This window comes from Ptiloglossa arizonensis, chromosome 6, assembly GCF_051014685.1.
Source record: "Ptiloglossa arizonensis isolate GNS036 chromosome 6, iyPtiAriz1_principal, whole genome shotgun sequence".
In the NCBI taxonomy this organism is placed as follows: Eukaryota; Metazoa; Arthropoda; class Insecta; order Hymenoptera; family Colletidae; genus Ptiloglossa; species Ptiloglossa arizonensis.
The window spans coordinates 26521147-26548485 of NC_135053.1; the positions used below are offsets into that span (position 1 = coordinate 26521147).

General features: G+C 40.9%; 3 protein-coding genes across 7 annotated transcripts; 1 reads left to right on the forward strand and 2 right to left on the reverse strand.

Annotated features, from left to right (window-relative positions):
* On the forward strand, positions 1 to 3626 carry Elgi (E3 ubiquitin-protein ligase NRDP1 elgi). 5 transcript variants are annotated; one of them, XM_076313576.1, is made up of 4 exons: positions 1 to 315; positions 771 to 1376; positions 1450 to 1685; positions 3448 to 3626. In XM_076313576.1, exons 1-4 carry the CDS (start codon positions 226 to 228, stop codon positions 3485 to 3487), a joined length of 972 nt encoding a protein of 323 aa, XP_076169691.1. In that variant the 5' UTR covers positions 1 to 225; the 3' UTR covers positions 3488 to 3626. The 5 variants fall into 5 exon arrangements, with proteins under 5 accessions (XP_076169691.1, XP_076169693.1, XP_076169692.1 ...); XM_076313578.1 differs by having other exon boundaries at positions 789 to 1376; XM_076313581.1 differs by having other exon boundaries at positions 5 to 315; positions 763 to 1376.
* On the reverse strand, positions 2795 to 24530 carry Lana (laminin subunit alpha). Its single transcript, XM_076313575.1, has 20 exons — positions 24117 to 24530; positions 20635 to 20781; positions 18717 to 19124; positions 18429 to 18642; positions 17939 to 18148; positions 17570 to 17842; positions 17139 to 17276; positions 16803 to 17075; positions 15969 to 16268; positions 15698 to 15856; positions 12501 to 15574; positions 8604 to 12278; positions 7471 to 8008; positions 6935 to 7030; positions 6640 to 6840; positions 6392 to 6558; positions 5869 to 6111; positions 5449 to 5608; positions 5132 to 5359; positions 2795 to 4646 (listed from the first exon to the last, which is right to left on the reverse strand). Exons 1-20 carry the CDS (start codon positions 24330 to 24332, stop codon positions 4378 to 4380), a joined length of 10989 nt encoding a protein of 3662 aa, XP_076169690.1. The 5' UTR covers positions 24333 to 24530; the 3' UTR covers positions 2795 to 4377.
* A 987-nt stretch (positions 24531 to 25517) lies between these two features.
* On the reverse strand, positions 25518 to 27185 carry LOC143148030 (solute carrier family 66 member 3). Its single transcript, XM_076313873.1, has 5 exons — positions 26922 to 27185; positions 26494 to 26672; positions 26180 to 26402; positions 25970 to 26090; positions 25518 to 25902 (listed from the first exon to the last, which is right to left on the reverse strand). The coding sequence occupies exons 2-5, from the start codon at positions 26637 to 26639 to the stop codon at positions 25769 to 25771; spliced, it is 624 nt and encodes a 207-aa protein (XP_076169988.1). The 5' UTR covers positions 26640 to 26672; positions 26922 to 27185; the 3' UTR covers positions 25518 to 25768.
* Between the last annotated feature and the right edge of the window lie 154 nt (positions 27186 to 27339).

Below are 27339 nucleotides of genomic sequence, written 5' to 3' on the forward strand. Positions count from 1 at the left end.
CTCGTATGTTATAAACTTGTTGAATTTTGGTCTAAGAGAACCGCAAAGTGTTGATACATTTACACGAATTGACTATCGGCGGGTCGTGTGCTACTCGTGGAAAGTAACGGTATACTTCGCGAGCTTTCACGTCGAACGCCATCGAATTTGTGATTCTGGATCCACAGTGTCCCTCGTAGGAGAGACTCGTCGCTGCGTACGAGTGATTTGTCGCGAGCACGCATTATGGGGTTCGATGTGAACCGATTTCAGTGCGAAGTTGATGAAGAACTAGTTTGTCCGATATGTTCCGGCGTTCTAGAAGATCCAGTCCAGGTATTATTTTCTGTTTCGTTCGTTAATGTTCTGAATGGTCTCAGTTTGCTTCTCAGTTTCGTGCGTTTACGCAAAATTAACCTCACTTTTTCATCTTTCTCTCTTTTTCCATGATAATGTTCTGTTTTTATTGATCAACGTTAAATAGTGAAAAAGTTATACCAGCGATTGTTTCTATTCGTTGCATCGTATGTCTTAACTAATTTCGTAGAAAGCATTCGTTAAAATTTTCTATCAATCTTATAAGGTAATCGTTTGAATTTTTAAAGTTTCCGTTCTGTCAAAATGTTCGTAACTATTGTTTTTCTTGTTTTGTTTGTTACGTAAATGGGATAATAATTTTCTCTCATATTTCTAAGTAACTTGTACAGGATGTTCATGCATGTTTGTTGTGTACCATTAAGTATGACAATAAAAGTTTTGTAAAATGTTTGGTTTGGCTTAAAGACTGGTAGGTGAGCAATATGTTGCAGGCACCTGTATGCGAGCACGCTTTTTGTCGTACATGCATTAACGAATGGATAAACAGACAACCTACCTGTCCCTTGGACCGCACGCCAATTACGTCTGCTCAACTTAGAGCAGTTCCAAGAATTCTTCGAAATCTACTGGCCCGCCTTTGTATTAGTTGTGATAATATTATGTATGGATGTCAAGTAATAGTCAAACTTGACAGTTTGGTATCACACTTAGAACAATGTGAATATAATCCCAAGAGACCTATGCTTTGTGAACAAGGATGTAGTCTTATTATTCCCAAGAATGAGTTAAAGGATCACAACTGTGTGAGAGAGTTGAGGAACATCATTCACTCGCAGCAACAAAAGCTTGCCGACATGAAACGCGAATTGGGTGAGCAACAACTTCAAATAAATGAGCACAAAAGGGAAATACACCTTCTGAAAGATTTTGTGAGAGCATTGAGAGTTTCGAATCCCGCGATGCGAGCCATTGCCGATCAGATGGAGAGAGACGAAGTTGTGAGATGGTCCGCTACCCTTCCTCGAGCCAGAGTGACAAGATGGGGAGGAATGATATCCACACCTGATGAATTATTACAGGTATAGTGATTTATGAATTACTTGTCGATCAATATTAATCAGTTTTAGTAAATAATGAAATATAATGTTATAGACAATGATAAAGAGAACTTTGTCGGAGTATAATTGTCCACCTCATGTAATCGATGAATTAATGGAGAATTGTCATGAAAGAAAATGGCCTTTAGGCTTAAATTCTCTTGAAACTAGACAAAACTTTAGACGACAATATGACAGTTATGTTTGTAAACGAGTTCCTGGCAAGCAAGCAGTGTTAGTTCTCTATTGCGATAATACCCATATGCCAGAGGATATGATGGTCGAACCTGGGTTAGTTATGATTTTTGCGCATGGCATTGAGTAATGTTTAATATCAATACTATGCTCATGCCAAGATACTTTGATGTCCATCTATTCTGTTGTTTGTTACATTCACCATGATTAATCTTCAAGGTGCATGGAATGTCTTTGTACTTATGTTCAGATACAGGGATATTCGTATAATATATCGTGCATTTATAATGCAGGATATCTTTTCAAAAGTATTGAAAGGAACAAACGACATATGCCTTTTGTGATAAACAATTGTACAGACGCAATTGCCACATACAAAAATCTAATTGAATGTCTGGATCATTACACTGTGATATACTATTTCATTGAGAAAGTTCCTGAAATTGCATGATAAATAGTGAACAGTTTTTAGTTGTGTTAAACGATTCTATATGTACATTTCTATAAATTCGATTCTTTGATCAACGATACTTGCAGAAACAACTATTTATCAACTATTTCAGGAAATTTTTTACATACATAGAAGTCTGTAAGCGTTTTATTATAATACCTTAGACAAGTAAGAAACAATGGATAGAAATTATCAATATGGTAATTACTACTACTACCTATTAAGATCTGAATGTGTTCTAAAAGATAAGTATCGAATGTCAGAAAGAGGAATTTTTTCTTCCTTTCTCAACATTATTTATATGATTTTAATAAAACATTTCAAAATGCGTGCAATGAAATGAGCATATTATGCAACGATCTTTTGAATAAACCAATATACGTTGAGCGAGTACGGCCGTAACTATTATTGACAATTTATTATACAAGATTTGTTAGAGTATTATGTACACGTTTGATGTAAATTTTTTCTTTCAGTGTATAGTTTCTTAATAATGGTTACAACTTAGTGCAAGTAGTAATCTATAATAGTTAAACTAATAATGTCAAATTTTTTTAATATCATAGATATCGCTTTTTTAAAACTGATTTTGTTATGTGTGTAATTTAAGAGAAGCAACCAATGATTAGTGTATGAGAAACATTTGATCTTTCAGGTATTTTTAAGCGAATATACAATAGTGATATTCTAGTTCTTTTATCATTGCACAAATACAAAATAAGGTAGCTTCTTAAAAACGTTGTGTTAGAAATCATCGGGTATAAGACTTTTGTCACTCAGCTTTTTATTTCACTACATCGATACATCAAAAAATACACGTATTTCGTTGTAAATATCTAATATCTCGATCATGTGTTATTTACTGGTTTACACTTTCATGTTTATGCGTAATTTTTTATGTTGTTTTACAAATACATCATTTTTGAGTAATTTAAAAGATGAGCTTACGATCTTAATACATCGAGTACTAAGCAATTCTATATTGAGTAGTTTTACAAGAATAATTCTTGTAATAAGAATACAACTTCTTACTTAATTTCAAATCGAAGTATTCTTTGCCAAATTAAAACTTAATATTTTTTATTATTTCTGCTATTAATGGTTTTAATAATTTTGACTCTGTTGTAAAATATGTTAATTGTATGCAAGGAAAACAAGCTTGACTATACGAGAGAATTGCATAGAATACTGTAAATATAAATATATATTTTAACATTATACATTCTTAGAACTCTATGCATTGAGGATTAAAAAAGCTAATGTGCATACTCGAAAATTATAGGCAATTTTATACACAGGTTGATAGTTATTATAACTATAGTAAATCTGATTTTTATGTATCGTAAATCATTTAATGCATAGTTTATTTTATTTTATTTGCACATGGTAATACTACATAATTTTCAGACTCCATAATGGGTATGTGTCACCACGAAGTATGCAATAAAATTAAATGACAAATTATATGGAGTATTGCATCCCCAATACACTATAACGTGTTCTCAAAGTTGTACGTATTTCATGACTATAACATTTTTCTACTTATGATAAAATGTAGCTCATAGTATAGAGAAGGTTGATTCTGTAAACATCATATTTTTAATTATATTACTTTAGTAACTTCTGTCTTAATTTCTCTAGATGCTTTTACTTTTATTAAGAGAAGATTATATAATTATTTTTCAGCAGTATTTCACAACTTATAACTTTTATTGTAGTGTAATGCTTTTCTTTGGTTGCATATTACAATGCCGTTTGAACAGTTAGTATTAAATTCATGTTAAAATCTGATAATTCATTTAATACGAGTTACAATAAAACAGCTTGTTCCAGCGTTCAAATAATCTTTGACGAATATAGTAGCGTATGGAGATGTGGTTCTATCTTCCATTATAAAAGATGGAAAACATATAACAATGTTCAGTCTTTCAGAATTTTGATTTTATATCGTGTTTTCGAAAGATTTCACAAAAACACTGGGAATGTTTGGTATTCTCATTGAAATCTTAATACATTGATGGCTTGGCCCTGAGATGCGGCACTCGATATCTGACATTGTCAATTTATTTTCAATTACTTTAGACGCTTAAAATACTAAAATATAAGTTTTTATTTAAAAATCAGAATTGAGAGAAACCGTTCAATTCTATGAATTTAAAATCTACTCAGTAATTCTTTAAGTATCATACAACACTTTCCTCTGTTATGTAATAATTCTTTCATATTGTTCACACGATTCGGATGTTTGGAAGATTTAAAATTTGTTTACCAAAGTAATTGCAACGGTACGTTACATTTGATTTAAGTGCACTTTTAAGTTATGGATCTCCGAAATTTTTATATTGTTGGACATACACCAGCGATAACTTGTCCATACGCACGTTCTGGTCCCAGATTTATAGGTCTCATGTTGATGTGAATGTTGGAAATGCATCCAACGTATTGTGCTTGCGAGGTGCTTCCTCGTAATCTCTTTCCAAGCATTGGATGACCACCGATGAAGATCGGATGCTTCGACAGAACACCAGCTACATTTTTACCACCGATTCCTGGTGGGGCTGTTTTGTGGTCCACCGACAGAAGCACAGAATTCTTCTGTTTGACAGCTGTGCACGACAAATACAAAAATTTACTTTCTACTTTTTAAAAAATTTCTTTTCATTAGCTTGGTGGAACGTTCTTTTCTTTTTAACATCTCGACTGGCACTTTCTTAATAATCACGTGTAATGTTCAAATAAAATTAAACACAGTATTGAATCAAAAGATGTTCACATCTCGAAACTGGTAACGAACATCTTTTGATGATTAGCGTTATTTAGCTCGCGGCTTTTTGGACGAAAGAGAATGAAATTGAGCGAGATATATGTCGACTGTCATTATAAAAATCCGTCTATATCACCATAAATCCGCTGAACTCAACCACATTCTCATAACGTAAAGTTGAAGTATGTTCACGCATTTGTCTAGTATGAACAAGTTTCTTTACTGTAGTCAATCGAAATTGGTGAAATTGCGATATTATAAATTTAAGGTTTGGCAGATGTGAATCTGTTAAGGTATTGCCGATTCAAAGTGATAGCGGAGTATTACCTCGAATATTGTGCCAATTGCCATCGCAGAGAGAATTCGGATTCGTTGGTTCGAAGGAAGTCTCTATGGAGCCTTTCGCTGTTTTTACAAGAAACTTTACGGTTCCGTTTATCATTTCCAATACCAAGTAATCTCTTTTTCCGTGAACAGACAATAAGTGACCGGAGGTGGAACGTGGTTTAATGTCCATTTGGATATCCACTGTTCTACCGACTGTGAATCTATCCACTAAAATTACACGATAGTTGAAATTTTCATAGGACTCAACACGTAATGTTCAACATTTAATCGTTTATACAATATTATAGAATACGTACGTGCTCTGAACAAATTGCTACCATTGCCCGGGAAGAAGAATAATCCTGATTCGACTCTTTTTGAACACGAAATCACACCCACTTTGCTTATCGGTTCACCAACCGGTTGCCCATTTACCATAAAGTTTGCTAGACATCCACTGAACGTTTGATTCGTGCCCTGTATTAAATAAATATTACTTCTCCATAGAAAATCAGTGAAACGCTAGTTATACGAAATCAGAAGTCGCAATTGACACTATTTGAAATTTCCTGGTGATACTATATTACGTTTTCAGCGGTCTGTTGAACGCTCAATTGGACTGTGATTGTGTAATCGTTGAAACGTTGGCTCACACTTATAAAAGAACATGGTTTACACAAACAATGTCAACTGCGAGAATCTAGACCGTAAAAAGTTTCAATTCTTCAATGTCTTACAATCATATTGTACACTTTACTGGATGCGTCCTGTAGCACTCCTCCCACGTAGAATGGTGGGCTCACGTTGATGGTTTCCGTGGTTCCTTGAGAATAACCGGTAACACGTGGTTCCTCGTCAACAATCAGTTCTCCGTAGTTTCCTTTTCTCTTGAATATGACTATGTGCCATTGATTGTCGTTTATATTTTTTTCACTGATCAGCAAAGCGGGTCCGCTTCCACAATCGAATTTGTAATGAAGCTTGAAGGAGTAGAAAATGTATTGCTATTATTAGATATCAATTCGTCCAATTGAACGATGTTATTTTTAAGAATGTTAATCGCTAAAACAGTTATTAATTTTGGAAACTACGGTTTTACATTGACTTTGCTTCGTACTTTGATAAATTTGATTTTTTGCGAAGCTGAACGGAACACATAAATCGCTCGAAATTGTTTAATTACAAAGGAATTATATTATTATACTATTATATAATAATTGAGTATACTTGAAAGTCATTCCTTTTAAGAATGATATTCACCTTTCCGTTGTTGACGTACACGGCAATTAAATTCTGATTATTAAGGTCCGAGGTGTAGAAAATAATTCCGTCTTCGGCCATTGTTTTAACATCAATTTGGAAGTCATAGTCGTTCTTGTATCTGCCGTTCAAAGATCTGTACTCTAACCTGCTGTTTCTCGCAGTACCTGGAAGCATTATGAATTTTCAAAATTCCTCCTTTTGTCGTACAATTATTCGCCACAAAGATGGTTATCGGTATAACGTACCGAATCTCCAAGCATTGTCCAAATCAGGATCGATCGCTGGATAGTAAGGCAATCGGCACTGATCCACGTGCATTGGTATCGATCTTTGGGTCGAGGTCGTAGATTCAGTGGTTGTAATCAATTCATCGTGGTAACCACCACGTCCCTCTAAATTTGGTTCCTCCTCCTCTGTTTCTCTTTCCGAATCAACTTCAATGATGTCTAACGAAATCGGACGACGAGATTAAATTGTCCGACAGAGTATCGCCAAAAACATGCGCACCGTTAGCAATAAATAAATAAATATCTTGCTTACTGATATAGGTGGATGCTTCGATATTATCTTCTGGACTTTCGGTAGGCAGCAACGGAGGTAAGACACCCGATTCTGGTTCGGCTACCGATGGCAAAGCTGCATACAATAAATTGTATATGAGTACACCCTCCGATATCGTTATCAAATAATTATGATCGGAACAAAATTAACTCATCGCTCGATACCATCCAGTCTATCCAACTATCCCCACCGTATTAATACCGTTTGGCTATTTCCATCGTTTTATTTGTCGTGGTTGGTGTAACGAACGATTTGGGGTTCGTGAATCAGCGATCAGTTTATCTGGTTCAGAATACAGTTTACAGGGTGATCAATTGGAACCACTTCGACGACGAACTGTTCGTACCCTTCACTCGTTCGATAAAGGCCTTTTCGATCATTCGATGTTCATCGAAACAAAGGTCCGCTAAAATTATGCGAGCTCGTCAAGCAAGGTAGTTCCAATTGGTGTGGATCACCTTGCGTAACTCGGTTCGCATTGCATTTTTATAATAAAAAAATCCAAGTCTACATACACGATGGATCTCCTCCCTTGCACTTCCCTAAGAAAGCGTGAGGTCTTTCGATCGTGTTTGCGAAGTTTATAATGGCACCGTTCAGCGTTGCGTCTCCGATACAACCGACAAACGAATTCATCGAGCCGATTTGCTCAATACCGAAACTAATTGGCAGTCCGCCAATGTACATGCTGCCGTGATGTACAAGCAACGGGGGCGGTTCGATGTCGGTACTGTAGTTCTTCGTATCGTCGATGTCGAGTTTTAAAGAATCCATCGAATGAGTGGCTGTGACCACGTGCCATTCGTTGTCATTGAACTTAATACCCGACAAACTCGTTCCCAATTCTTTGCCCTGGCTAGTAAATACCAGAATACCGTCGATCAGCGACAGGAAACTAACCGCCTCTGTATCTTGATCGGTTATGTAGAAAATCAAACCGTCGTTCGCTAAAGTTTTGAATTTCAGGTTCACTTGAAGCGTATCCGGCACAGAGACGTTGGGCCATTTTACATAACCGGGCATGTTCTCTTCGAAAGACACCAGACTGGCGAACTACAAATGTAGTTCGGTTAATTTTAACGTCAATTTTCAAACGATTCTGTCCATACTGTTACGGATACACGTAAGGCGCATAGCGCTTTTCGATTCCTGATCGATAGAATGTGTATCGCGAATCATATTCTGGCAATTGGGAGCCACGCACCTTCCGTGTGCCTGTGACAATATGAATACAATCGTTCGAATTGAGTGCAATTGGAATGTATTGGAATAATTTATGTTCAATACTGTCTGAATTTTTCAACGATCGTATTGAAAGTAAGTGCTTTGCAATTGAACGAATAATAGAAGAAATCAATTTACGCAGTGCAATCTTCCGTAGTCCACGAATGGAACGAAGAAAGGCACTTCAATAAGATCAACAAAGGTGTTGATTTTTTCGTTATTACAGATGGTACGATCGCACGATGATAAATGCTTCGAGTAGAGGATACGCGTAAGGCGATGCTGCGATCGAACATTGTAATATATTTTCAAAACTTGTGCGCGACTTGTATAAACTTGTAAAAAGTTTCAGGCAGTATTGATTAAGCGTAATCAAAGACGGGATAAAAATCTGAAACGTTTTATCGTATAAATAAGTGATTACCCTTGCCGGGCAACCGGGAATAACTCCAAACGCTTGAATGTTGCGAGTCAAATCGACCACCGTGTCTAAAATGACCACATCGTCGATACAGCCCTCGAAACCTTCGTTGGTTACAGGATCGTAAGGATGCTTGGCATTCGGTGGGTATCCACCAAAATAGATATGATCGGAGGATACCAAAGTCTTGTTATTTCCTGCCGCCTTGCTGTTCACCAGATCTAGTCCGTCGAGCTTCAGAACGCCCATTCTTTCGAATCTAAGCGCCTCCAGGTTGTGCCAGTTTCCGTCGTTGTACTTGCTCGAAGATCTTAGATTCGTTTCTCCGTCACCGAGATCGTACTGATAGAGTACGTGACCGGCCTTCATTTCCAGGGACAAGAACTGCTTACCTTTCCCCATTAAATATATCAGTCCGTCCTCCGCGAACGTTTTGAAGTTGAGCTTGATGCTGAACTTCTTGCTATCCGGCGATATGTGGAAATTCCTTTTGCTCAGGATCGCGTATCCGTATCTGTCGAATCTGTAGCCAGTGCTCGGTTGGAAATTGATCAACTTGTCCCTCTCGATCGCCGCTTTCTGATTATTTTCCCCGTCTATGAAGTTCCAGAATGATACCGGTATCTCGCCTATGACGAGCTCTTCCATTTCACCTTCGAACGAGGACGCGGTAACGGCGTCTTGCATATTGAAAGACGAGGGGTAACCGCCGACGAACAACTTCGAGTGCTCTTGATCCACGTTGAATATCGAGTACGAGCCCGGTAACGCGTGCCCTTTTTCGTATAGTCGATCCTTGCCCTCGCCAATGTCGTCGCGGACTATCAACTTGACGTTCTTACCCGTTCTATCGACGATTATCTGTCGCCAGACGTTGTCGGATACGAACTTATTGTTGATGATCTTTTCAGGCCCGGATCCCAAGTCGATGATCAGTACCGGATACCCGCTCTCGATCAGGAGGGCCATGTAATCGTGCGTCTTCGACCGTGGCAACTTTGCGTTCTCTTCGTTACCAAGGTACAGAAGGAAACCATTGGTTTTATTCGTTCTGAAGTACAGAGAGACTTTGGTGGACGTAGCCAACAGCGGAAGGCTTTCAGGGTTCTTCAGTTCAAGGGTGGTGTTTCTGTAGAACGTCAAGCCGATTTTGAAACGGTCGGCCAATTCTCTCGCGTTCGCGATCTTATTTTTCAATGCCTCGATCTTGCTCTGCAGATCCTTCCCTTGCGTATCGATCACCTTTTGCTTATCGTTCAAGCTGTTCAAAGATTCGACGATAATCGGGACATACTTGTCAACTGTCTCGAGCTGCTTCTTCGTCTGAGATATATCGCGCACCAATTCCGAGATATCCTTCGAGAGTTGCTTGGTCTCCTTGAGGTCTTTCGGTATCCTGTCAATGACGCCATTCATGTCGTTAATAGAGAGCTTGATGTTCTGTTCAACGTGTACGGCCAGATTCATGGCGTCCTGAACGGTCATAGAGGAGGGCGACGGGATGCTGGAAAGAACCTTGTCGATGTTATCCAAGAGGTCCTTGTTGCGTTTGTTCTGCGAGGAAATATAGGTGGCGTCCGCTTGAGCGTTGTCCAAGTCCTCCTCCGGTTTTCCTTTAGTCTTTGCCAAAGTATCCTTGGCCGACATCAACAAACGCAGAGCCGCGTTTCGCGAATTCAACATTCTCTGCTCGATTCCGTTACACAAATAGGTAACGTTATTGACGGCGTCGATGGCGTTGGCTGCTGCTTCACGGGCCGCCTCGATAGCCGCCCCGATGTTTCTATAAGCAGAGACGGCTTTCACGGCGTCCGTGTTCCTCGTATCCGTCAACAGACTGTCCAAGTCCAAAGACCTATTGTAGAGATACTCGGCATGGTCGTGCGCCTTCTGAACCGGATCGGTCAAGTTCACCAGCATTTGATCGTTCTGTAAAATCGTTGCGTTCAATGTCCTCGCGGAATCATCCATCGCGTCTCTCATCAATATCGCAACGTTGTTATCGGCAATCTCCATAGATTCGGTAGCACTTTTGTTAAGTTCCTCGCTGACCGTCAAGTCCTCGTTCGCTTCGGCAGTGGCGTTCTTTACCACGTCGAAACTTCCAGTTTCCGCTGCGATTCTGTTCTCCTGGTTCAACCTGTCGACCGTACTGGCCAGTTCCTGAGCGTTCCAAGTGATTTCAAGAAGGTCGTCCATTTTTTCGGTCACGTTTCTGATCTTGCTACTCAAATCCTCGGCGATCGCGGATAAATTATTAACCGGCACATTGTACTCGAACATCTCCGATACGAGACTGTTGGCTTGGTCGGCCTGATCCGTCGCAAGGTCACGGAAATTAACGAACGAGACCTCTTGAATCTTTTTCAAAATTTCCGTGGCCTCTTTCAAAGCGCTGTCCACCTTCGCGCCTGTGCCCAATTCGATATTCAGGGCTAAGGATTCCACCTCGGACACCGTAGACCTCACGAATTGTATCTCTTTGATCACGTTCGACTCCAAATCGTTCATATCCTTCAGAGTGTTCTCAGCCGCAAGTTTCCACTTGACGCTGTCGTCCGCGGTGAATTCGATCTCGCGTTTCTGGTTCGAAACCTCCGACATCAGCATTTTAACATCTTGTTGGAGAGGCAAGAAGTTCACTCGACTAGGATCGAGGAGTTTCACCTCCGGGTAGAGATCGTTCACCGTGTCGTTGATAAACTTCAATCTTTGAGTGGTAAAGTAGCTTTCGGCGACTGTACTGTACTCTCTAAATACGGGATCCAAAAGTTTGGACAAGTCGTCGGTAATGTCCAACAAGTCTCCGGTACAGGAATCACAGGCGAAACATCCTTGCCCCGGAATCAGGACGTGCCTGTACGGACAATGATCACATTTTTCTCCGATAACGCCCGGTAGACACGTGCACTGTCCAGTGGTTGTGTTGCAGGAGACCCCGACCGAGTACCCGGTGTTGCATCCGCACGAGGTGCACCCTTCGGATCCGTAATTCCAATATCCCGGAACACATTGGTCGCATCTGCGTCCAGTGACGCCGGGTTTGCATTTACATTGGCCGGTGTTTTCGTCGCACTGACTGCTCTCGGAGGCTAGATCGCAACTGCAAGCTTTGCATCCGTCGCAACTCTCGTAACCGTAATGATCATCCTCGCAACGATCGCAACTCTCTCCGACGACGTTCTCGCGACAGTAGCACTGGCCAGTGAAGTTGTCGCAGTGCTCCATTCCGCATTCCTTGCATTGACAATTGCGACAATCCTTCCTTTGGACGGCATCGCCGAAGAATCCCGGGGCGCAGTAATTGCAAGCCTCTCCGAAAGTGTTATTCAAGCAATGCAAACACTCTCCGGTTACGGAGTCGCACGAACCGACCTGATTCGTGTCGATGTTTCCGGAACACTCGCAAGGTTTGCAATAATCTTCGTAGATTTCTGGATTCCCGTAGAAACCGGAGGCGCAAACCTCGCAACGGCCACCGTAATAACCTGGAAGACAGGCGCAGCTTATCTTGTTTCCTTCTTCGTTCACCTCGCAACCGGTCGCGAAGTTGTTCGATGGTACGGGAAGAGGACAGGCGCAGATGAGGCAGTCCGACGGAGTTCCCCCGGTTGCGTTTCCATAGTAACCTACCTGACAGAATTCGCAGTGGTCACCGGTGGTGCCGTCTTCGCAATCCTGTAACGGAAAGGTGCTTCGTGAGTTCTCCTTCGTCGAGGAGAGAAGAGACGCAGACTCTTTCAGATTATAATCCGATTGGTCGAAACTTTAACGATATCTCGTAAGAGAAATAAATGGTTCGTTTCAAGATCTGTAAGGGTTAAGTACGAGAGAAAAGTTCGAATACGAATACGAAAAGTTAGACGAAAATTTTATAGATTTATAAGTCGAAACATTTACCAAACATATTCCAGTGTTGACGTCGCAAGTGTCGGCGTGACCGTTACACTCGCAACTAACGCATCCTCCGTGAGGTCCAGATTGTACCCTGTAGTATCCCGAGGCGCATTCCTCGCACGAAAGTCCGTGATAGTTGGGTGGGCATTGGCACTGCTCGACGCTGCTAGCCACAACGTTGTACCGAGACGAATAGGATTCTGTCGTCACGTCTAGAAACACGTAGGACAAAGAAGCCCTGATACTAAGATCCCAGTAGATTGCTCGGATGTATATACCCCGAAGGTTCTCGAGAACCACCATAAGTTGTTCTCTGGTAGCGGCAAGTCGATTATAGGTGAAGAAGTTCGACTCGATCAATTCCAGCGATGCCTGGAAGTTCGTGAACGATGGCGGCTGTTCGTCGGCGTAGTAGAAGAGCGTCGTGTCGCTACCTTGAAGGATCACGTCGGCCGCGCTGACCGCATTACCGAGCGGTCCGGTGCTATAGTGAACGGTGTAATTTAAATGCCCTCCGTACGATGTTAACTTGCTTCCCAAGTAAGCGCTCGGCGCTGAAAAATACACAACCTCGCCGAAGTTGTCGACGAAGTTAGTCGCGACGGTGGTCTCGTTGAATTTTTGCGGATCCGTTACCAAAAGCATCAAATTTAGACCCTTCTCGGTCAACACGGCAAGGCCCCAGCCCGACATGTCGGACACCTGGCTCCTGTACAGATACGCGGACACGCATCTGGTAGTCTTCCCGAAACAGAAACATTTGGTACAACCCTCCTCGTTGTTCTCTTGAATATTAAAGGTGCCCTCTTTGCATACGTCGCAGGCGGAGCCCTGGACGTTCGCCTTGCAGAAGCACTCGGCGGTGTACTGGTCGCAGATATCGACGGTGGTGCCCCTCGCGTCGCAGTCGCACTTCTCGCAATGCGGGAACTGCGAGTACCCGGGCTGACACTTGTCGCACTGTCTCCCAACGACGTTCTCCTTGCACTTGCAACTACCGTTTAGAAGATCGCACTGCATATCGCCGTCGATCACGCCAAGGGGGGAGCAGTTACACTCTTCGCAGCCGACTATCGGATGGAATCCGTACGTTCCCACTTCGCACTGATTGCAGCGTTCACCGGTGACCCTCGAAGGACAACTACAAGCACCTGTCTCCGATTCGCAGAGGGCCGTGCTCGGACAGTTACACGGTTTGCAGTTTGGAAACCCGTAGAATCCTGTTTTGCAAATCTCGCATCGTCTACCAATGATGTTGGGCTTGCACGGACACTTTCCACCAAACTTCTCGCACTCGAAGCTTATCGTACCGTCGATGTCGCAATTACACGGTAAAGCTCGATTGTTATAATTGGCCGTTAACGAGAAAATCGAGTCGCGACAGAAACCCTCCTCGGTAATGTTTATATGAAAATGATTGTACCCGCATTTCTTGATGAACTCCTTCGTTTGATCGAATTGAATCTTCTTGAGGATTTTCTCGTTGTACTGTTCACGGGGAACTACCAAAATGTAGTCCAACCAGAGTCCGTTGGCGGTACTCTCCTTGAAGGTAATCATAAAGTTCTCGATCAACTGGAACCCGATGTTGCCGTCAGTTTGCCTCACAACGCTCCGACAACCGCTGTTGCTGGGGCAATGGGGAACGGACATTTTCGCTTCGTAGAATTTCCCGTTCTGCACCAGGACGTCGAGCTCGTATTCCGGATAATCCGGCTGATAATACTGCACGACGAATACATAGTCTCCGGGCTGAAATACCTTGGCGTGTATATCGACCATCGTGTTCTTATCGTCCAGATAGACGAGTTTGGTGGCGTTATCGTAGATACCGAAAGGTTTGTTCGTGGATTCTGGTACCGTGCTGATGCTCTCGAACTCGATCTTCTTAGCGTCCGCGGCACCGGGAAATTGACCTTTCACGCACACGCCGTCCTTCTTAACGCAAATCGATTTGGGCTTCACGTAATCCAGAGACCATTGGTGGTAGGGGATGGCCACGACCGAATCGATGGCAACGTTGGAAGTGGGTTCTCCGGTTAATATCAAACTGATGTAATTCGAAGGGAAATTCATGGCGGCCACTCTGCCGTAGGTATCGGTTACAACCTGTCTGCAGATGCTCGTGTACTTGCACGGATACAGAGTAGCTTTTCCTTTGCCAACTGTGTCGGCCTCTATGAGGAGCGTCGACGTGACGTTCTCGTCTTTGGGCGTGACGTACGTCACCAATAACACGTGTACACCCGGCTTCGACACTCTCAAGTCGAAGTGTATCTCTTCCTGTCTGTCGTTGATCAACGGAACTTTGTCCCTGTCGATCTCCCGGAGAATGTCCTTTTCGGCGAAATACTCGGTAAGAGGAATTCGAACATTGTTCTCGTTCAAAAATCCACCAGCTCCGTGAACAGAGTCGAACCTGATTAAATTTGGATAACCGTAATGACGACAGAGCCCCTTGTATCCAACTTCGCAAGGGATGTTCACGTCCTGGGTTAAAATAGATGCCTCGTAATACTCGGAGGGGAGCAGCACGAAGTAATCGAGGAAGAGACTCCTTTTAATGACGATGCTGAAGGACCAACGGCCCGGGTCCATCACCATAGGCGAAGGATGGTTACCGTGGGCTCCTGCGACGGTCACGAACGACGGTTTAACGGTCGGTTTGAAGTTCACTTTAAATTGTTGCTCCACTTCCGACGGATTTTCAGGAGTGATCGTAATGATACCGAGTATCGGTTCGTTGTTCGGGTTCACGTATTTCAAAACCATCCGATACAGGGACGACTTTTGAACGTAAACGGTTAAGATGATCTCGTCTAGAAGATCGGAGAATACCGCGTAACCCTTCCAACTGTATCCCGGGAAGTGATCCTCGGAGAAACCGTAACGAACCGGACTGTTGCTAGGTGTTCTGCCGTCCTCCGCTTCGTATTGGAACTGATGAAGAGTCGGGAAGTAGTGAGCCTTCAATGGCTCCTGGCACGTTAGACCGGTGACGCGCGGTTGACACTGACACTGCCCTGTCTGTTTGTCGCACAACGAACTGACGGATCCACCGATGTCGCAGGCGCAATCTGATCAAAGGACGACGACGCGTGAGACTCAAGGGATTCATCTGACATTCGTCAATGGGAAGATTATCAAGAGATGTATAGCATTGGCAGTCTCTAGTGGCATAAACGATACAAATTGTGTACCTGTGCAGCCGAAGAAATTGCTTTCTTGGAGATTGTACGTTCCGTCCACGCATTGATCGCAACTTCTGCTCGTTACTCCGGGTTTGCAGATACACTGACCGTTCTTTGTGTCGCACTCGCCGATATTTCCAATCACGCCGGGTATATTGCAATGACATTCTTCGGAGGGGAGGGGAAAAAAAGGAAAGAAAAAAAGTATCATAACACGGTACAGCGACAATGTCGAATATTTTCGCAGCCTTATTAATTTGCTCTCAATTTCGGCTCTCACCTTCGCAGCCATGGGGATTGTAAGGTTGCAAATTCCAAAAGAGCGGCCTACATTGATTACATATCCTTCCCTCGACGCGATCCTTACATTGACAGAGCTCACCGGCGGGCAACGAGCCGCATCCCTGAAAGGTCTCGAGAACACCCGCTGGGTCACAGTTACATCCCTCGCAGGTCGGAAAATTGTAAAAGCCTTCTTTACACTGGTCGCACCTGGCACCGTCAAAGTTCTCTCGACACTGGCACTTACCCTCCGCGTCGCAAGAAGCGCCGATCGAACCGTGGCTGTCGCAATTGCAGGCTACAATAATTACGGTGGAATTGTTACTCGGAAGTCCTTCGTTAATTTCATTTCAAATTTTCAGAGGAAATATCTGTAATATGATATCGATATAGATAAATAATTTCTTAACCTGAAATTTATCGCGCAGTATTATTTTCTTGGAATTTGTTGACCACAATTGTTTCGAAGCGGCTGGAATTATCAAGAAGCTAAATTAACTAGAACGACGCAAAACTCGATCGGTCGCTCCAAATCAATCCCCCTCCGTTGTGAATCGCGTCGAAAAATAACTCATACTTTTGTGCGAAATAAAGCGATTCGATCATAGTCGAGCGTTTACAGTGAGAATGGCTCCTCGGGTGGCCACGAGATACCAGTGGATCGAGTTTCGACTATAATCGATCCGATTATTTGTCGACGATCGGTATCCGACTCTTGGAGACGTTACGGTCTCGTAACGACATACGGGCGTAGAATCGCACCGCACCACCGTTAATTGTAACTAGAAATTTGTACATTCGTAGTTACTCGATTGCCCGCAATGCCATTTACCTGTGCATTCGGAATACATGTAATATCCAGGACTGCACTGATCGCAAGTCTTCCCAGCGAAATTAGTCAGGCAGGAGCATTTGCCGGTAGCGTCGCAGCTAACGGTGGACGATCCTTCCGAACTGCAATTGCAGGGCCTGCAATTTGGATATCCGTAATATCCACTGATGCACTGGTCGCACCTAGCGCTACCGTATCCTTCTTTGCACAAACAGGATCCATCCGATTTTTCGCAAATCCCGGACTCGGTCCCGCGTGTGTCGCACTTGCAATCTAAGGCGATAGCGTTATTCTAGTTTTCGCATTAATTTTAATGTTAATTCGTCGAATACGTACATGTACAGGTGGGATAATTGAAGTAACCGTCCTCGCAAACGTCGCACGTTCTTCCACCGTAATTATTCTTACACGTACAGTTACCGGAAACTACTTCGCAGATACCGTCGAGGGAACCCAAAGGATTGCATTCGCAAGCTGCAAGTTACGTATGTATGTAAATTCATCGTAAGAGTAATTGCGTACTATCCGAAACAAAACTGTCCATCCCTCGAATCTATTGATAGTACTATATTGCGGCCATCGAATTGTACAGAATATTACGAACCGCTAATGTAGGTTATCGGTTTAGATTTCAATGGGGGACATTTTATACGTCTTTATCCTCTAACGCTTCGATGAATAAAACAATTTCTTCTTAACTTTGAGCCGAGGGACGATTATCATTTTGCCGATATAAGTAATCGTAAAAATGTGAAAATGTCACTTACGCAAACATTCGGGAAAATTGTAGTAGCCTTCCGCGCAAAGGTTGCAATAATGGCCGGCATAATTTGGTTTGCAAGGGCAGGAGCCATCGATCGCTTCACAGTAATCTCCGTCCGTTCCTATGTGGTGACACTGGCAGGGTACGCAGTTTGGATAGCCATAGTATCCGTCGTTGCAACTGTCGCAATTAGGCGACCTGTATTCCTTGCGACACTCGCATTTGTTCGCAGCGTCCGTGCAATTCCCGGTCGAATAGAAGACGTCGCAATTGCAAGCTGTCGAGTAACATACATATTCGAAATTCGAACGAGCACTCGTGATTTTGATATTAATGTAAACCACGTCAATTTCACGAAACGAGTGCTGCTTACGTTGGCAGACGTCGGTAGCGTTGAGAGGCTTGTCCCGCGGTCTATAGAATCGTGACTTGCAACGATTGCAGTTGATCCCCTCTGTATTGTCCCGACAGTTCTTGCATACACCGCCACCTTCGTAGTTACCGTGAATATCCAGGGACAAGTGTTTCTCGTCGATTTCCGGGTCGTACTTGCATTCGTCGGAATGGCCGAAACAGTTGCACGCTGATCAAGTACAAATGTTCGAAGCTTTAAACGAGAAGGAACCGCTTCTTTTCTTTTAATCGTAGATATATTATACAATAGAAGAAAGGAATCGAAAACTTGTATTCATTGTTACTCTACAATTAACGGTTTAGCCAAAAATTTGTATTCTTAAAACGAAAAGAAAATTTGCGCAACGAAATTTGTTTTCGTTTTGTTCCGTAAAATTGAACCAAAAATTTTCTCGTGACTATTTTAATAAACCAGAGGGACAACAATTCCAGAAACAAATAGTCCTCACGTTCGCACGTAAACTTCTTGGCCGTCGTGGACTGTCGCCACTTCTTCTGCTCGAAGCCCTTGCAGCAAGTCGCGCACTGAGGCCCGCAAGTGTTGTGTTGACACCTGCAGAAAAGTTTCTTCGGCAACTTTGGATCCAGCACGTCGCACGTGTCCGCGTGTCCGTTGCACATGCACCTACCGCCGATGCTAATGTCTTTGATCGAGTAAAAATACTGGAACACGATCGAATAAATAAATTTGATCATTCGTTGCGAAGCTCGATCGATTTCCAGAGACACACACTTACTCTTCTGGTCACGGTTGGATCCTCCCTGACCAATGACATCAGATGTCCCAGCAGATTCTTCGTCCGCAAGAAACGAAAACGAACGTTCGTCGCTCTCGTCCACTCTTGCAAAAGCGTCGAGTTGAAGTAGTGCTTGGCGGAAGGACGGTTATTCAAAATTGAAATCGGTATTTCACCGCCTTCTAATGGGACAATCTGAGAATACTCGGTAGTGCAGATTACACTGTCGTCCCTGGTGATGGGTTTGTAGCTGTCCACGCCGAAGTAAGTCAAACAATCGTTGGCCGTGTCGGAGAAATATTGCCAAGGTGACCAGGTTTTGCCGTAGTCCTTCGATTTCTCGAGTACCCAGAGTCCGGGTCTAGGAGAATTCGCCATCTTCACGTAAACGTACGCCACGTGGAATTCCTAGGAAACAGATTCCAAGATTCCATTTCGTTCATTGGGTTTATCCCCCTTGTTCTCTGCGAGACAAGCTGAATCGGAAATAATTTTCTAGGAAAAGGATTCGATCGAAATGAAAGTTTTAAAAATTTGTTTACTCTTCCCTAAGATATTAGGCGGTGATTCGTTCGATTCCTCTCCTCTCGGAGTATCGAAATTTCGAAATGAATTTTCTAAGAAAAGGAAACAACGGTAGTTGTTTCGAGTGTTTGTCGTACAGAAAACGGTCCACGAAGGATTCGTTTTCCGGACTCTCGAGTACACAATGTGAGAGTGCGAGGCAAAAACCGAGGACTGAGAAACAGATGTGTCGGGTTCGAGGCTTTCGGGAACATTACGATCGTGCCTTCGTCCGAAATTCCCAGGACACATGGTCGAGAATGCACGAGAAAGAGAGCACGCCAATGCAGTACCGCGTAAACGTGTCCTTCTCGGAAACTGTTTAGCGAAAAGACAATAACCCCTGCGGCTGCAACGAGAATGTCTCGCATACAGCTTCCTAACTGTTATTCGCTGTTGTCGTTCGAGGAGTAAAATTTTCACGACAATAGTTATGCAAGATGTTCGGCGGTGAGCGATGTATCCAAGAAGCAAGAGATTTTACGTACTCCATTGAAACTCCATTTTTTCGAAAATTTCTTTTACCAACGATCTAAATTCTATCGAAATTCAACGTGTAATTGCAATAATTTATAACCAGAAATGCTATTTACTTGCATGTAATTAACCTTTCAAAGTTTACGAATGGACACTAAGTGAGCACGCAGACAAAATAGATGACACATTTTCAAAATCAATCCTTCGTTTTACAACACCCTTTCGACTAACTTCTATACGCGAATCATCATCTTATCATTTTTCACATTCATTGCGAGAAACAATGTATATTATCAATTCTTTATTTTTCCTTTTTCTTTTTTTTTTTTTTTTTTTCATTGGTTTTTAAATTGTTTCCGAACAAAATTTAAAATTGACGCCGTTAATCAATTTCGTTCGTTCCATATTTTCTCGGATAACCGTCATCTCGACAAAAACAGTAATTGCTTTCCGAATTGTGTCGAAACGAAATCAAAATCCGTGATTTTAATCACGTTAGAGTATCAGTTGGTAGAACAAAAATATCAGTTGATCCATATCTGTATCGTAAGTTGATTCGCGGTTGAACGAACGAAAAGAACATCTACGCATTGTACCGTTTACCGCGTTCCCCAAAACCCGTGTTTTCTATTGTCCTCCGGAAGCAATGCAAAGATAATTCTTTGCCGCGATGCAGGAAAACGCCTACCACGTGATAAAGCAATTCGTTACAGATAAAATACTTATTCCACAGGCTCATTGTTTCCTGCTGACGCCAATCCTCCGCTCTTCCCCTCTCCCCTGTATTCATTCCTCAAAAAATTTACTACCGGTTAAATAGAATTAACGATCACGTACGAAACATCGAATCGTGGTTCGCGATTTTCTTGACACTTACTTGTCCCAGATTGATCGTCAGATTCACCTCGTTGTACTTCATGCCTCTGGAGAGTGGTGGCGATTGCCACCAGGTCTCCATCCCATCGACCGCATACTCCGGTGGATGTGTCTTTTCCGGGTTATCCGGGTCGCAGTAATCGCATACCTGTGCGCACATATCAACGGTGTATTATATTTCACGTTTCTAGTGAATCATATCTACTATATTGAAGCGCAAGAGATCGAAACATCGATTTAAAAAAAGACGGGACTATGTCTCGAGCGAGGAGACATTGGTATTCGAAAAACTGAAACAAAGATTTCCCATTAATTTGGAACGATACATCCCTGGACGTTCGGTTCCTTCGATCTCGCTCAGAAAATCATACTGCGAGAAGAAAAATTTTAACGACAATTGGTAGAGAGTAGACACGTTTTAAAACAATTTACCACCTTATCGAAAATGTTGCGATTGCATATAAAACGAAAGAAACGCAAGAAGCTACGCCTTATATTCAACGTACACAATATGGTATTATACGGTATGTTATATTATCTAGTTTACAATCGTTTGGTTTAATCTCCACTGCGAATAGATCGTCGAAAGACCAAAGATCTTTATAATTTGAAAACATAAAAAGAAATTCTAGTAAAATACACGACACATAAGAATTGGGTTTCTTTTTTTTTCGAGGAGTCTTTATGGGACACTCTCTTGTCAGTTAGACCGTTCAGAATTTGAAAAGACAAGATGGTCAAGTGTTATCGAGAGGTCACCCTTATCAACCGCCCCTTATCGGCTCTCTCACTTCTAGTCTACATGGCATTTTCTTTCGTCCGTATAAATAGCTACACGTAACGCCGTACGAATGGTCATTGACAAGAGGATTTCTGGACTTTATAAATCGCCCTACAATGGCAATTCCATCGTGGGGAACGTTCGAGCAAACGTTAACATAATGTCAAATAGCAAAGAAAGTAGACCGCGATTAATGAGATACCGAGCAATCGTTCCAAGTATTCTGTGACTACGAAATCACTTCTCTAATTTATTATTTCCTGTTTTCTCAGGATAGCTGAAATCAACGATGCCCTACCGAGAAACACGGAACGATTAATAACGATAGAAACGATCGAGAAATAAAGCTCGGAATACTTTGAAAATTCGAATAGTCCAAAGTTTGAGCCGAATAAATTTCTTTAACTGATAGGTCGAGTAGTTAAAAAAAAGTTAACCTTCAAAAAGTATTCGTCTTGCATTTTTCAAGTGTCCCAACAGCCCTATCGAGAACAAACCCCTAGAGATACATTAGAAAAGTATCAAGAGTAATCGTAATGTAAAAGCACCTCGAAAATTTGACCAAAGGTAATGGCTCCCTTCGTGATAATACAACTCAAACTTATAATAATACAAGAAAAGTACGTTACGAAATGCAGTAAAACATAAAAATTCTACAATCTATTGAATAATCTTTACAATTTCAATGTTACGTCATATGTACGTTCAAGCTTTTAAATTTTACTTTGCAGATAATTTAATGTTTAACATTTTCCATTGATTGTGTTTGGATTATTGTTTACATTAATTATTGATTTCTCAACAATAGAAAGTACAGTCGTATAGAAAATGTCTAAGAATCTACGGTAAGAATCTTCTTAAGGTAATATCGATGCATCTTAGAAGCCGTTGACTTTGTTTTTCATTCGAACAGTTATTTAACATTTATCTTAAGAGAGTGTCGATCACTCTAGTTCGTCCTATATGTAGTTAACCTCACAGTCTCGAATCAAATTTTATCTGTATTTGGTCCTTCGAGTCCAAGAGTTTATCAATCTCGACACAACCGACTGCTTGCTCAACTACTTCCTCTTTCTTCTACACTACTATTGAAAATGTATTGGAATAGTAGAAAATAATTTCACAATTCGTTCTCAAATTTTAACGATTACCTATAAACGTCGAATAAGTATAAAATTGAATCGGATATTAGCTTCGCTAATTATCGTTTAGCGAAGCCTTCTTTTCGCGTGTCACTTTAATGGCTGTTAAATAGTATACGCGCACCAATATCTTACTCTTGGAATTGCGATAAGGGAAGATCGCGCTAATCGTTTATACGAACAAGCGTGAATGAAGTCATACGTAAAAGAACGTCTTTCATAAGTCGAAGCGAAGCATGCGTCGACCATTACTCTGTCATTGAAACATCAATTGTTTCTCAGTTTTATATAAAGCGAGAACATTTGTCTCGGTTTCGCAACAATCGTATCTAGAAACAATGAAATAAATAACTGCAACTTAACTGTACTCAAAATACTATTGTTCTATTAAAATACTGGAACTTTTCGAATTTCTTCTGTCACAAGCTACTCGCAAATGTTGAAGCAATTTCGGTCAATTAAACGGTTATATGTGTGTGTGTGTGTGTGTGTGAATCCCTATCTTATCGGTGTTTAATCAACTTCAAGTAAGCGGATAGGGTTTCTTATGTTACGTAGGCAAAATGAAAATTATCAAAGCAATCCAAGAGAATAATCTTTATCGAAAATTACCCCCACACGTTCACGTGTGGACGGTATGTCGGTAAGGAAGGATAGAGAACCTTGCAGGTCGCTCCCGGTTTATATTTCGAACCGCGTCTTTCTTTCAAAGACGTTTCAAAACCAGTCCGAAAGATATTTATCGATATGTTCAACGAACAATTGCAAACTTTGATAGTCGAATAAATAAATTTTGCCCCATAATTGGGAATTACGATCTTATTTTTCTCAAATCGTTCCTCAATGTATGTGCACGATTGTCCTCTCAAAAGCAATATTCTACCCGACTATACTTTACTTCGAGTTTACTGTTTTCGTCGGAACCATTTTTCAATCGGAACATTTGTGCCGCTTTCGCGTTTCAAGAACTTTAAGAACTTTATTAAACTTCCCATTAACCTGAAGTGTTCTTTGCTCGCGATACGAAAGAAACATGAATACAGCAAAGAAGAAACCAGGCACACAAACGATTCTGATACAAATGACGGAAGGGGCATGTTAAACTTCTCGAAGCATACTCGAGTGGTGCGTCAACTTAGTACCCTGGTGAATCGATCCCACAAAATTGTTTTCGACATTGATGCAATTAACGAGACCGATAGCGAAAGAATCGTACAACGAAATTACAGAAATATTCTCGATCAAGATATACAATAGGAAGAAAACATATAGTTAACTCATTGTGGCAGAATTTACAATTCATTGAATATCGTTGTTCGTGAAACTCTGCAGTTGTCGAATAATGTGTAATAAACGACCGTGGAAAATTTCAACGGAAATAAATGAGAAGTAGTGGGTCTCGTGTAGTTTTTCCAGTATTTCGTCATACTTTATAGATATTTCTTGTAAAAACTACAATACGATGAAAGGGTTACGCGTTACGGTGGCTGTATATATTTTCCGTCGACTAGACACATTCGACTGATCCAGTCAGTAATATTCGAACATAGGCATACCGACCTGACCCTGTATCAGGTTGATGTCTTCGTGCTGATCGGCGTTCGCGCCGACGAGCTTGCAGTAGAGTTCCGGGCCGGGGGTGTCGACGCCACACGTGGCCGACGCGATGATCTCCTTGCCCTCGGCGAGATTAAAATACGGCGGTGTTAGGATTTCGTTTCTCACCTCGTGGACCAGTAGACCGGCCAACGAAACTATCAGCAACCACCTCGCCATCCTGACAGTGGACAGATCAGGCCCGCCACTGTCGGCACCTCTCCTCCTTCGCCCTTAAGGACTTCGTGTCCTTCTAAGATCGCGGTAGCTACAAGATATTCTCTTCCTTCTCCTCTCTCACCCTTCTTTGTCCCTCTCACGGTCTTTTTCTCTCCTCGGGAGAACGCGGCGAGAGAGACGCGGATGCTGATGGTGCCCGAGCGGCTTCCCAGTGTAGACTGACAGCCCGGTGGTCATCGAGGACCGGCAGCCAGCAGAGGTAGAGGGGCAGTGAAGGTGACGAGCCTAGAAGGATGGTCCACACAATGTGTGGCACACACTTCGAAAACATATGCCATTCCGTACCCCTACCCATGTGCGCGTGCTTTCTGCCCAACAGAACCGACGAATCTATTGTCTTTCCTATCCGTCTTCTTCCCGCTGCGGAGCAGTAAAAATAAATAGAACAAAAAATGATAAAATTGGCATAAAAATTAAAGGAATATTTTATCATCGTATACGTACGTATATATACATATATATATATATATATATATATATATATATATATATATATATATATATATATATATATATATTAACATTTTCAGTCATCGGTGATCGATCAATGTTTTTCTTGTCGCGGTAAGTGTGAATCTTCGATAAATGTGTACTACGAATGCACTTTCAGCATTTTCTTTCGTCGTTCTTTTTTATATCGTATCGTAAACGGAAGTAGTACAGCGAATTAATAGGGACAGTTTTAATAGAACTAAATAGCAGTTGTTAAAATTAATTGAATAACCGACTATGTTTCGGAGCAAAAGATATTGGTCGCTCAAGGTCACCGAACGTTATCTTTACCATACTGTCCGATCGACTATCTTTGTTCTATCTTTAATCTCTTTGGTCAACGCTCATAGCGTTTCACTGACGCTTTTTCTTTCTTCAACGAAATGACGAATTCAAATTAAGATCATCATCTGCCTAATGTTCTTACTTTGTACGGTAAATGTTTAAACTGCGGATTAACCAAAACCGCGTAATTGTAACGGTTTATCTTCAGGCTTATCATTTGTTACGATTAAGGATCCTTGTTCAAAAACTATTTACACCGACTCCGTAACAATTTTTTCGCGATATTTAATATTCGTAAGAAGAAAAGCGATGCACGAAAAGGGTAATTGTTGATGATACAATCGCAACTTGTATTTCATCCCTAATGAAATTTTTATTACTCAACCGTAACGTCGCTTATGCGCAATTTCTTATTGCTTCTAAAACGACGTTTTTAATACAAACGTATATTCCAGCAAGTATTAAGATATATTAAGTATATTTTATGGCACAATTGCGTTTTTTTCTTTTTTTTCGTTAACAAGAATTAAAAGCGAGAAATTCAACAATGCGTGACTACAACTACATTATTTTCATAATCTAAAACTCTTCCCAAGTTCTTAATTCTGCTTCACTCGATGTCGTCTATAATAAATAGCGGAGAACATGATACTGGAGCTTAAAATTACCGATATAGTAAAATTTCCTAATAGCAGAATGTCCGCCGAATCCATCCATATCGTAAATATCCTTGCTACAAATGAAAATGAAAATTTGTTAAATTTTATGAAACAAATGCTTTTTTAGTATCAACGACTTACTTAGATTCGTGAAAGTAGAAATGAACCAAGTAATTGGTGACACTGTATCTGCGTTTTTAGCTCCCAAGATTGCTAGTAATTGTATGACCTTGCTCGATACGGTAATTGGTGTACAAGTCGGCTATAAATCGTAAAAAAGGATACAAACATTATTTTTACATATACATCAAAATAATCGTTCGACCATTTTTATTGCATTAATTAACTAACCATTAAAAGAGCAAGAACGCTTTTTGGAATTATTTGCAGTGCAAAGCAAGTACTTGTGGCAAAATAAAATATTGCCATTAAAATTGAGAATGTATTGATTTTTTTTAAGTATTTCAATACTAGAAAGATTAGAATATATTCTTGCAACAGAATAATAGGATACTCCAAATACGATATTAATGAGTAACCATTTGTATAGTTGTAAGTGGTTACCACAGTGTAGCTGTAACAAGCATAAATTATTACTAAAATTTATTTGCGAGTAACCATTTATTAGACGTTAAAAACGTATAAACGATATCAATTGAACATACCTTGTTAATTCTAATAAAAGACTCACTATTGAAATTTGATTTGCTGATTTGGCAGAAAATAAATATAGAATTTGTGGAATTTTTAATATAAAACACATACCTATTGTTATAAGGCTTAATACATCTGCCAATTGTTGGAGCAACATAATTATCGACTGTTAATTTCCTAGCTACAATACCTACAATTTCATTTTACAATATCGTTTAATTATTTTTATTCAATCTAATTAATAAACAATCTATTTTTATTAACAAATTATTCATTTTTCATGTAATAAGATTTCTATATTATTAACGTACACAAATTCTGAGACGCACGGTAATTACTTTAAAACAATATACAAAAAAGGCAACATTTTTAATTAATTTTACGTTTTTTTAATCACTTATGTAACTAATATATGTTATAATTGTAAAATCATAATTACATAAAGGTAATATATTTAATACAGATTTTGTAGTTCCTTCTTCGAAAATACTTTCTTTACGTTTGTGTGAGAAATGTCACATTTACTAATGTCAACGCATACGTGACTATCGACGCTACGTGTATAATTATTCACGTACACCCCAACCATTGTCAAGATTGTTTCACACTTGCGCAATCACAATTGCAGAAAACGCGCATATATAAATAATATATTAATATTCATATTGTTTGTGGAAAAAACGTTTTCACCCATCGATAAAACGACAGTCAGTGTTGGAATACTGCCGAATAGAACGTGACATCATCGGCATTCGGGTTACTTCGGGTTAGTTCGAGTTTCCAGATGATTGGAGTTCCTTAGCAACCGACATAAACGTATCGTACACATAACATAACCATATCTCCTTTGACGCGTT